The sequence below is a fragment of the Sebastes fasciatus genome, chromosome 6 (assembly GCF_043250625.1).
Source record: "Sebastes fasciatus isolate fSebFas1 chromosome 6, fSebFas1.pri, whole genome shotgun sequence".
Classification (NCBI taxonomy): domain Eukaryota; kingdom Metazoa; phylum Chordata; class Actinopteri; order Perciformes; family Sebastidae; genus Sebastes; species Sebastes fasciatus.
In genome coordinates this window covers 11,775,230-11,787,814 of record NC_133800.1, presented here as the reverse complement: position 1 = coordinate 11,787,814, position 12,585 = coordinate 11,775,230, and the positions used below count along the sequence as shown (strand labels likewise).

The following is a 12,585-nucleotide window of genomic DNA, read 5'->3' as shown; positions in this document are numbered from 1 at the left end:
TGGACGTCAAGTATCAATCTTTTATTATATGAACTATTGTCTTCTTAAAAATCCGACAGACGCTTTTCTGTCTTTAAGAGGTTGTAGCGGGTTGAGTCTTAAAGCTAGATTGAAGATGTTAGTTTAATACCATCATATGAAACTAGAGAACCTAAGGAATCGATTGGCACCAACCATGTTGTGTTACCTTGTCGGGAAGAATGCTAAATAACGCCCCAAAATTACGCACAATTTTGGCAAGGAAAAACTGGCACGACCATTTTCAAATGGTCCGTTGACCTCTGAGAAACTCTGAGATGAACAGAGTGAATATTTTATTAGATAACACAGATATTGAAAAACTGCATAATTTGCAGTTGAAAAAAGGGTAACAAATCACAATATGTATCGCAATACTCAGCATATCGCAATAAGATCGCTAAGGATCATGATAATATCGTATCGTGGGGCCTCTGGTGATTCCCACCCCCAGTAATAGACAGCGCTACGTGACAACCATGTTTAATAAAAAAAATCTGCTTGGATTCTTTTTATAGCTGACAAATGCTGCAAACTGGCATTCAACCAAGTATAAACCCCCCTTGTGTAGCAGTGCTTTTAATTTCTGTCGCCACAGACATCCATGAGGTGTTTACATAATTTTGTAATCCTGGTATCAGTCCCACGTTTGTCATTTTAATGCTGCACTGACAGGATAATTAACTTCCTCTTGTCTGAAATGTTGTAAATTAGAACAGAGTAAGTATATTTTATTACACCATTAGCCCTCTGAGAGGCCCTTTTGGACCACTAAATCACAATTGAAAACTTATGAACATCTCATTTTGGGGAGCCAGAATAATAAAGCCGTGCTGTGGACCAGGAAATAACTATAGTTTTAACCTTAAAGGGAAGCTAAACCGTGTCATTAGCGACTATTCTAGGACTCTCTCCAAGGAAGGAAGGGAAGCAAAAGACAAATGCATGTTACTCTTGAAAGTTTCAAATGTCCCTGTCAGTTTTACTAACCTATAAATAGTAACCCCTCAAAGCTTTGGTTTGGCCAACGTTTCTGCACCTGTGCACTATCCATCTTTTCTCTGTGTCCTTCCACCCATCCGTCTTTTTGTCATGATAAACGAGAGAAAATATGTCTGAGAGGCGTTTAGCTGCTCCATTTGTTTTTGGATCATTCTGCTGATAGACACCTACAGTGTTTTATCTCTCTTTTGCTTTTCTCTCTCTTTCTCGCTCTCACACAATCACACAAACTTGCATAGAGATACGGTAGATCCCAATATACTCTTGCTCAGTGCCAGCCTTGCATAGATAATTAAAGTAATGGGAAAAGTTTCAGTTCCTCTCTGTTAAATCTGTCCTTCTCTGCTCTTTCCTCCCTCTCTTTTTTGCTATCTCAGAATTCAGTACTTTTAAAGATAAACTATAAATAGTAACAGGAAGCATCTCTTCCACTTGTATGGCTTCTGTCTCTTTATCTGTCTGTATTATATTGTTCTCATACTGTCATCTTTTTTTAATCTCATCTTTTATTTGTTGCCACTATTACACACACACACAGATACACATAGACATAAAGCAAGTCATGGCCCTTCAAATTCACACACATATACCATAATGTATAACCATTATTATAGGAGAAACACGTGCACGCATACATGTGCATGGTAGCGTAACTGAGGGAACAAAAGGTGGACGAACTGTAAATAAGTAGTCCTAAGGTAACAGGAGCTTACCAGGGTTTCTGGAGTAGGGTGCAGTGCTTATACGATTATACTTGATGATTTACAGTCATTCCAACTAAGACACTTGAATGACACCTCAAATCCTTCTTTGTACACTTAAGCTCAAATAAGTCCTTACACTATAACTCTGCCTTTTATACGCCTTCCATGGCTTACACTATACTTTGCCCGCCTTTATCCCTTTACTATTATTCCAACTCTTCGTTCTCTTTCAACTGTTCTTTCATGCAAAGTTAAACGAGCAAGGCTGTTCAGCTCCCAGCCATGCATGAAACAATACAGTCCAACTTCCAGCTATTGCAGCAATGCAGTGTTGAGCTCTTGGCTGTTCATCCAGAATTGCAGCTCAGCGTCAGCTTTTCAGCAGCCAACAATCACACAAAACAATTTCAGAAAAATTGCATTCTGTAGTTGTGAGTTTTTTTTTTGCATATTTTAAACATTGAAATAAAACCTGACAAGTGATGCATTGCGTGATTAAAAACATTAGAACCTCAAACATGAACGTCTTGTAGGAACAAAATGTAGTAATTTCCTTTCAGCCAATGACAGTATTGTATAGTTTTTCGCACAATATTTTTGTCTTTTTTTTTTGCAAAGCTGTTGTAACAGTAAAATTTCCCAGTGGGATTAATAAAGCATCCATCGATCATCACATGGATGACTCAAGTTTTAGTGTTCTGCGGCTCATTTCAGGACCATAAGCCATCTTTTTTAATGGAGCTACAGTATATCTTTTTTTTTAAATTCTCTCACAACTTAGACTGCTATTCTTTTTATTTACTGCTGTTTTTAGAAATTTTATATTTTCAGTGCTACTCCGAATACTGTGACTAAATGATGATAATTCTCTGACTTTTATTGTGGTTGTTTTGTCCGCAGTATACAATGCAGTGGGACTGGCAGCTTATGAGCTGTTTGACAACGTGGACTTTGACCAGTGGTTCAAGAATCAGCTTCTTGGAGAGCTGCAAGTCAGCCATCACAGGTATTGTGTTAGTGTTGCATTTCTTTTGAAACCCACACATTTATCTCAATATCTTTTTTGTTTCATTTCTGTTTGTCATGATATTATGTATTTTATAGTATCAAGAAGTACACAAACTAAAGAATTATAAAACATTCACTACTCAAGAAAAGATACCTGCTCAAGGTGGCCGAAACAAAACGGACACCTGATGGTCAGCTGCGTCTCTTCTAGAGATTCAAGGTCACAGCAAACATACAGTGAAAAGTGAAAGTGAAAATGACCTTTTGACAGTATATTGACATCATACCAGTAACATTACTACAGTTTCAGTGTCTCTATCTGTAGACTATGTCACAGACATGAACAAAAGCAAATATTTATTTTTAACTCAACACTTCAACCCGTTTCCCTTTCAAAATAAAAGCCCTCCATCATTCTCTTTATACATCCATGGGACAGAATCCCTTCATTTGTTAATAATACAAGGCTTTGATTCGGAAATATTTGCAGGTCAGTGTTGTTGAAAAATGCATTGACTTGCAGGGCTCCATGAATTAATAGAGTTCTGGCTTTTGGATTATTATTATTTATAAATAAGAACATGCTTCTTAACCTTTTTCTGTCTAAAATAGATATAAATTACATTTATAATGAAATGAAATGGCCATTATGAAAGTCAAACTCTATGTAGAAAAAGAAACGCTGGCAGTAGCACAAAAGCACAGCAGCAGCAACGCTGTCTGTCAAAGAGGAGTTGAACTGCATCAGATTGCCTTCATAACACCTCACAGTATTTATATTTAATAGTGTTAGTAGTATGTGAACAAAAATAACAGAGTCTCAACAAAAACTGAATGTGATAGGCTTCCCTAAGGCAGTTTTGAGTTGCAGGGTTATTGAGTTGCTTTGTTCAGTACAGGTGTTCAATAATTCCCTCTGGCTTCTTTTATGCAGCATTATTTTTAAATGCATCACTGTTAGGAAGTGGATGACTCTCAAGTGCATCACATTTGGCCTTACTAATGTTCTACAGGCTTGAAGCAATAATAGTCAAACTTGAGCCGGCTAAGCAGTTCTTTGTTAAATGTCTGTTTATTTTACTGTACGTGAGCTCCTTTTCAGACATTAGCTGTGTCTAATGCATTGCATAGTTAACATTCCTGTCAGTGTAACTCAATCTAATTGACTATTAACCTCTGTCCAGCTATTGATTGCTGTCAGCAGCACAGTCAATGCATGCCAAAAGGCTCATAAGTAGCCAACTGATGCTTGGAGTCAATGTCTGTTATGGTCACATTAACAACTGCTGCTTGTATTCATACAATCACTCCAGCAGCAGTCAAATGTATGCAACAGCACCAGCATCATAACAGACTGATTAAGCTAGAAAAACAGTAATACAAACTTTACATATCCCATCATGGGTCTAAAGACAGTCTGATGCAGTGACAATAAAAAAACATTGAGCTGACAGATGACTGCATTTAAAAAATTATGACAAAGAGGGAGAGTGGCCAGAGGGGAGGTAGTGACAGCGATATGAAGAACAAAGAAGTGCCCCGCTTCACCCCGAGACAATCAAAACAAAAAGCCTGTAGCACTCAAAAAGGTCGGTCACTCAGGTTGCCGCTGACGTCAGAGTGCGGGCGAGCGGCTGATGTCACTTGTGGCTCTACTCCCACGCAGTGCAGGTGCCAATAAGCCCTCCACTTTGTACCTGTGTCCTTATTGCATTGGTGTTTTCCAAGTTTAGTTCACCTCCACACTATTATTTTCCTTTTTTGATATTCAAACCTTTACTTGATTTTATGTATTTGAACAGTCAGTCAGGCCTGACATCCCTCGTCACTGTGTCTTGATGAGCTCAGTTTGTTCAAATACATAAAATCAAGTCAAACTTTGAATATCAAAAAGGGAGTGTGGAGGTGAAATGAACTTGAAAAAGACCAAATCAATAAAGGACCCAGGTACACAATGGAGGGCTTATTCGCACCACGATCATAAATGCAACATCCCGAGAAATAAAACCAAATGAGCAAAGAGCCCAGGGATGCAGCCAAATGTCACCTCTGTTGCTTTCTCTGTTTCTTGTGGACTCACACACACTAATGCAAACACACACACATATACATTTATTAACTCTGCTCCCCCAATAACAGATGGAAAGAATAGAGAACCTAACAAATGGAAATCAATATTGGAAAGTATTTCTTTATTTTATTTAAATGTATTTATTCTCAGGGACAATGCACATTGAGCAAACATCACTGTGAGTGTGCCAGTGTTAGCCTTGGCTGATTTTCAACTGTTGTTAAAATGGGCCGTTATAATAACAAATAAAACACACAAGATATAAAATTAGAACAGGAGTAGACATGCTGTCAACAGCTGAACAGGATAAATAGCTTAGAGGAGTAAGGCAGCGTCATGCATTTAGAAAGCAGGCAAATAATACAAAACCGAGTTAAGCATACAGTCGGCACAGGCAGCTAAAACATGACAACGTAAAAGCATATTACAGAAGACAGGTAAAACCAGACGGGATGCAATCTGACACACACAGACAAAAAGCTAAGCATACAAGCGCAGACAAGGCAAGCATGCAGTGACTAGGTATGATGGCAGGCCTGGTTGCTTTTTCAGTTTTAGCTTTTTTAGTTTTAGCTTTTTTAGATTATGTGCAAAGGAACAGTAAGAGTCACTATGACGTTTATTTAAAGGAAAGATGATCCAAAACTGGGAAGCTCTTAATGTAAAAGCTGTCTGGCCGATAGATGCTTTCCTCCTTGAGGCATCTGTCTCCTCTTACTCTTGATCTGGTTTATTTATCCCCAACATTTTCACACACAGTACAGTCCCGAACATGATGTCTTCCCAAAACATACCTACTATCAAAGGTGATCAAAAATGAAAAATGTAGCTGTGGAGTTGTAAAATTAAATACACTTGCTGTCTTAATGACAATAGAAGGATGTCACCAAATGCCACAGTCTGGCTCCAGGCATAAATGATATCAGCCTGTTGCTAATGGAGGACGGAACCTGCAAAAAATCAAAAATTATGAATAAAGAAAAAACTTGATAAATGAATAAAGCAAAAAGAAATATTCAAAATAAATGTTAAATGTGACATAAATTGATATTTCTGTTTTAATTTGCTTCTTTATTTATTTATATTTGTATTGATTCCCTTATTTATTTATTCTTCTGTTTAATTTTCCCTTTTTATTTATTTATGCATTTATTTATTTTGAAAGATTTTCCCTTTGCATTTCACCCCTTATATTACTGTATTCTTGTCTTTATCCCTTTTTTGTATAAATCATTCCTTTTTACATTTCATCAATTAATTAATGGCTACATTTATTTTTGATATTATTTTTGCAACATATAATTTATGTATTAATTTATTTTTTATTTTGGCAGGTTCCATCCTCCATGGTTGCTAAACAGTTAAAGATGTTTGCAGGATAAATTCAGTGTTTGGTTTTAGTCTCCTCAGTGAAATTCATTAAAAGATAACTCCATCCTTATCCATTAACTGTCAAATAATGTCTTTTTTAAAACAACAGAGAGGTCTTTTGATGATAACCTCTTGCTTTGTGCTAAGAGGATTGTTTTCCTTTAAGTAAAGCCAAGGTTAGTTATATAAATGACAGTAGATAAACTCTTCAACTCCCATTGATTTCTCTGTTGTGGGGTGCTGAATCAGGCTGAGTTTCTGTCAGGCTTGAGATGTTTTCCCACAGTCTTTTTGAAGAGGCTTCTGCAATGAGAATATAGATTCAGCGTGGATATTATTCAGCGTTAGTGATGATGCTCCTCACTGAGTGGAGCTTCTTTCTTCTGTAGCAACCAGAGGCTTGTGTGCGCTGTCAGTATGTCATCATGTTTTACATCCTGTCACAATTCGATATCTCATTCTCAACTCCCAGAGGAGTGCACTAGTCCCAAGAACAGACTTCCTCCTTTCCTGGTCACATATATGAAGCCATCACATAAATAATTCTGACATGCTTGACCAATGTCCGGAAAGGGAACACAATCATACGAAGAAGAAACTGTAGAAGAGCATGGCTGGGGCTTTTAGTGTCACTGTTATTGATCTTACCATACCTTAAGTCTACATATCTATATGTAAAAGGCACCATCACCCTGTAACTACATTAACCAGTGACCTCCCATCTAATCTGATCTAAAAAAACACTTATTTTTAAAGCAGCATCTTTTTCAGAGCACTTTACCATGTTTCCCCTCCACATGCTGCAATCCATACACATACAAATCATCTGTAGGCACTTGCAGGGTTATTTGGCATGCTGGGGCACTGAACTACACATTATGTATACGGTCTATTCACTAAGTGTCCAGAAAGTTACAGGTCCCTGTTCCCTGCTATGGTGGCCCATGATTGAAAGAGCTGTCACACGTTGTGGCAGCGACTCAACAAGGGACCCGTCGTGCCTCGCTATCAAAGCTGACCATGCAGACGTCGGTGCTTTGCACGGCTGCTTACGGTTTATAGATGGAGGTTCCTTTTTTACTGATGCTGCTTTCAAGCTCACTCCAAAGGTGTTGAGGTGGATTGCTATCAGGGATTTGTGGGTACCATTAAGTGTTATATTGTAGACTTGTGATTATCTGAAATGGCCTGTGCCAGCTGGCTTATCTCTATTTTGTTCAAGTGTTTTGTGCTCTGGTACGTTCAGTTTTCTGTATGTTTGATAACATTTAAAGTCCAAATGAAATCACATTTAGTCATCCTTTTTTTGTAGTCAAAAATATAGTCAACATATTTTATATTAAAGTTTTTGTTAGTAGATAGGTTTTTATTATTAAAAGGAAGAGTTTGGGGAAATGTTCCTTTTTATCTCAGCTCCCTGGAGGGGCGCATCCGTGTCTTTGTTTGATTGACAGCTGCTGGCAGGCTGCCAGAGTGCCGATGTTACACCGTAGGGAATGAGAGACGAGACGTTAGTGGTATCGAGGAGAAAAGGACACACCATGACTTAACCGGACCGCAGTTTGTATGTGTACATGCTGTTAAAACTTCAGTAGGCAGAATGTTTTTGGCATCATTGGGCAAAATTCCATAATAACCTTTCAGCATATTGTAATTCAAGTGTTCTGAGAGAAAACTAGACTTCTGCACCTCCTCATGACTCTGTTTTCAGGCTTTAAAAAAAATCTTGCCCATGACGGGAGATTTTGGCCAATCACAGGTCATTTCAGAGTGTTCCTATTGAGCGTTCCTATTGGCTGTGCTGCGGCTGGTGGGCGGTGCTTGGTATTTCTTCAACAGATCTGAAATGGCTGCCTGGTCACAAACTTTCTCATTTTACAGCTAAACAGTACACTACAAGATGTTTCTGAAAACATTTGAGGCGAGTAATAGGTATTAACATAACAGAATATTGATTCATATTTGATCAGCGCTGCCTAGTTTGACCGTTTGGTCTGAGTTTGCAAGTAATTGACTCGTGGCTCTCTTTGACGGAAGCTGGACGGCAGACTCTAGATCAGCTCTGACTGGTTGTTTTCCACCGGTCTGTGAAATCTTGCAGATGCCATAAGGAGAACCGGAGGACACAGGGGCACATGATTTTTTTTCAGATTACCTGTCTCATGCACTACTGTCAGGATAGAGTGACCGTTTTATAAAGATACATTTTTTTTAATCATATTTGCTCCATTTCTACCCACTGCAGCTTTAAAAGTGCTGCAGCTGAACAGCTAATTAGCTGTCTAACCTGCAAACGGATGTTGGCATTGACCTTTTCCCAGGTGAATGTTTGTTTGGTCGAATGCAAGAAGTGTGTTCATGTTTGTAAGTTAGATAAGAAGTCATAGTGGCTCTTATGTTGTGTAGCAGGCTGCTGTCTGATGTCTGCTCTGCCTATGATATAATGCTGACATTACTGCTCTGTACAAGATTTGATTTGGTTGTATCAGAATAAGGTCTCCATCTACATAGACGAGTACCTAATGGTATTCTGTCAAATGAATGCAAAATGAGGGGACACCATCATGAAACCAAAAAAATGTTTTAAAAAAAATTCTCAAAGGAGAACATATACATATACTGTATGCAAATAATAAGTAATGGCCCACTATGTTTGTGCAGGCAGGGTTTAGTTTTCTAGTCACTGAGTGCGTGAACACAACAAGAAGTAAACAGAAAAGATTAAAAGTCTTTCTGGATCATTGTTTGATTTAGTTTCCTTACACAGTCCCCCCCGCTGGCTGCAGGATGGATATCGCTGTGTGTGTTTGCTGAACTGTTTTAGATTTCTTCCAAATGCTGGAGTGTGCTGGGTGAAGCCCATGTTGGGAGAGTTCAGCCAGCGGGTTTGTTTGCGTTGTGTCTTGGGAAATCTAAGCATTTTGCTGGAGCCATTCTGTTGCATTATCACTGTTCTCCACTGCCAACAGGTTAGCATATACTGTATATACTATATATATATATATATACTGTATTCTTTCTATGTAAAAAAACAAACAAACAATGGTAATAGGAAATTAACTCTCGACTTCACTTTATCGTTTTATAATGTGGCTCACAAGTTCCCTAAAGGTGAGTAGAGGACAAAAAAGTTGTGTTGTTGTGTGGACTGAACCAGACAGAACCCTGCTTTCAGACTTGAACGGTGATTATTCAAGTGTAGATGTTTTCATTCAACCCCTGTCATCTAGGTCTTAATGTATTGACAGTCTGCCCTGATCTGATACAGTTTCACATCACTGTGAAAATAGTACGGCCAGCTAAAACAAAGAGGAGACATTGCTGAAATATTTCCCCAACTTGGCAATATCTCACGAGAAGCAGAAGGACAATAATTATATTGGCATCTGCCAGAAGCCTCATTCAAAGCAGATTTTCTGCCCGACACCCATGCCTGCTGCACATTTGTTGCCGTTACCACAGTATTCCCACATCGCACTGCCTGCCTTCCCCCGGCCCTCTGGACATTGGCTGTCGGAGTGTTTAATACAGCTTGCTTATTTGGACCTTGATTTACATCACAGAGAACAATGAAATACTAAACATTAACAACAAGAGGTACCATTTAAAATAAAATAAATAAAAGTAAGGTTTCTATGGAGAAACCATTGTCCTGAGAGCAGCTCCACTATTGTTTCCCTGACAGTCTCTGGGGTTTGACTGGAGGTCTGCACCTGTTCTCACACCTGCAGGATTTTCTTCTGCCTCTCAGCCCGCAATATGTCCGTGTCAGTGCCCATGCTGTTTCCCTGGGGTAGATTATCATTTAGATGCTCATCAATCCTGGTTCTGAATCAATTCCTGGGACATTTTGTGATACTCTTGTGTTCATTTATCACCATCAACATTCAGGCAATACTAGCACGGGTGGCAATTTGACTGTTTTCTCGTTCGCTCTGCGTTGAGCTGTAATGAAGTCTGTTCTGGCTGACAGAAGCTTTACACATGATAATAATATAGCTCTAGAGTTACAAAGATAGGATTTATTTTTTATGATTTAAAAGTCTCACAAAGTGTGGCATTTTTGGCAAATAAATGGCTATACAGCCGTGCACTGAAAACACGCATCACATCGTGACAGTTCATGCCTCCCTGCAGCCCTAGGGAGGAAAGGAAAAAGAAAAAACTGAAAGAGAAGCATCATCTGCCGTGTTGAACCTGTAGGCCGTCCTGCCCCACGCAGACCTCTAGAAAACCCATGAGACAAATGCTGGGGGACTTATGTACTTCCAAATGGGGAGTCAGGTGCACTCCATGACATCAACTGTCTGTGGAGCTTCTGTGTCGACAGGCGGATTGATGTCCAGGCGTCCTTCCCTCTGTCCTCAAGGGTAGAGCCTGCATACTTGACTGATTCAAATGGTCTTTGGTCAGTATGATGCCGTTTAGAGTCAAGGTGAGGAGTTCTTAGCAACATCAATCCACGTTTGCTTGTTTCTGAAAGTAAACTACTGTTTACACCACGGCCACGGGAGAGTCTGCTTTCTGTGTATAACTGCACAGAAAATAAAGAGATAAAGAGAGGTCGCAGGTAAGAATGTGAGAAGGAAAGGGAGACAGACAGCAATAGAGAGCTAACTAGTTGTCTAAGTGTGTGTGACAGAGTGAACGGGAGAGCGAGGCAGCTGTGTGTGTGTGTTTGTGTGTGTGAGAGAGAGCACTATGTAATGTTATCTCCACTGGACAGACAGTTTTACTAATATCTTATAGCAGGATGAAGCGCTATTCTCTGTTTTGATAGGTTGGGTGTGTTCAGGATTTTTAGCACAATCATTAAATTTCTATTTCAAAACGTGTCAGGATTTTAAAACTCGGAGCCCAGCTGTGTGATTGCTTTGCTGTTTTAGCTATATGTTGCTTAGCAACGCAAACAACAGATATTCTCACACCTCTTCCTAACATATTGTGAGTGACACAACTCTGGCGAATGGAGCGCAAAAAATTGTCCAGATATATTACGAGCGATGTCATTCTCTATTACATACCTTTCCTTCCATTTCACGTTACAAAGACACACGGTAAACTAATGCAGATTTTGACCAGTGACAATAGGTTGGAGGTAAGTGAAACTTTGCATAAGTAGAGCCAGGGCGAGCAATTTCTCAAACAAGCGACACGTAGTTTTGCCTGTTTGTTGACGCCTGGAGCAGGTTAGGACGTCATTGGGAAAAGCTGAAACAATCTGATGTTCACTTGCCTGCTCGTTTGCATCCCGTCCAGTTAAGAAGTGTCAGGCTGAGGAACTATTTTTCATGATGTTTAAAGCTGCAGTGGGTAGAAATGGAGCAAATATGATTTAAAAAAAGTTATTTTTATAAAACGGTCACTATATCCTGACAGTAGTGCATGAGACCAGTAATCTGAAAAAAATCATGTGCCTCTGTGTCCTCCGGTGCTCCTAAGGGTATCTGCAAGATTTCACAGACCGTAGGAAAACAACCAGTCAGAGCTGATCTGGAGTCTGCCGTCCAGCTTTCGTCTACGAGAGCCACGAGTCAATCCCTCGCGAACTCCAATCAAACGGTCAAACTAGGCAGCGCTGATCAAATATGAATCAATATGTAATGCCTATTTCTCGCCTCAAATGTTTTCAGAAACATTTTGTAGTGTACTGTTTAGCTGTAAAATGAGAACGTTTGTGACCCGGCCAATAGGAACGCTCTCTCTCTGAAATGACCTGTTATTGGTCAAGGGTTAGATTTTTTAAAGCCTGAAAACAGAGCTATGAGGAGGTGTAAAAGTCTAGTTTTCTCTCAGAGCACTTGAATTACAATATGCTGAGAGGTTATTATGGAATTTTTGCCCAATGATGCAAAAAAAATGTTAACTACTGAAGCTTTAAAATCGAAATCAGAATTACTCAGATGAGAAAAACAGGCAAATCACCCTCTGCTTCACATCAGTTGGTTCTTAGCCTCCACGTCATCCATTACAATCATGAAATGTAGAACTTGTCGGGTGTTATTCCTCACTGTACATGTACAAGCTGTTCACTTATTTGCAGGTTTGGTAATCGTTTCCCCATAGGGCTCTGATAGTGTCAATGTGCCTCTTCAGTTTCACTGATTTAAATTTGAGCCCTGCCCGGTAAGTCGGTCTATATCACTCAATACGAAGCAGCAGCGGTCTAAATATTAATAACCATAACTGTCAGCACAACTATTGTGTGTGACTTAACACCTGTGGCTGAGCCTCAGGCTGCCTTAAGCTCCCTTAAAAAGAACTTTTTGTGCATACTGACTACACAAGCACCTACACAGTCATACATGCAAATTGATCTGCACGCACACTTAGATTTTGACTCGCTGTCAATCTTTTCCTCCTTTCTGCGCCTCAACCGAAATAGTTGTGATACCTGTGATGAGTCATCAT

The 12,585-nt window shown here is 39.4% G+C and overlaps 1 protein-coding gene across 1 annotated transcript in view; it reads left to right on the top strand.

The window, feature by feature from the left end:
* The window catches only part of ipo11 (importin 11), a 154,030-nt gene that overhangs the window by 56,402 nt on the left and 85,043 nt on the right, over window positions 1-12,585 (top strand). Inside the window, exon 15 of the mRNA XM_074637658.1 lies at window positions 2,625-2,730. Coding sequence (XP_074493759.1) covers window positions 2,625-2,730 — 106 coding nt within the window. The remainder of the gene's footprint in view (window positions 1-2,624; window positions 2,731-12,585) is intronic.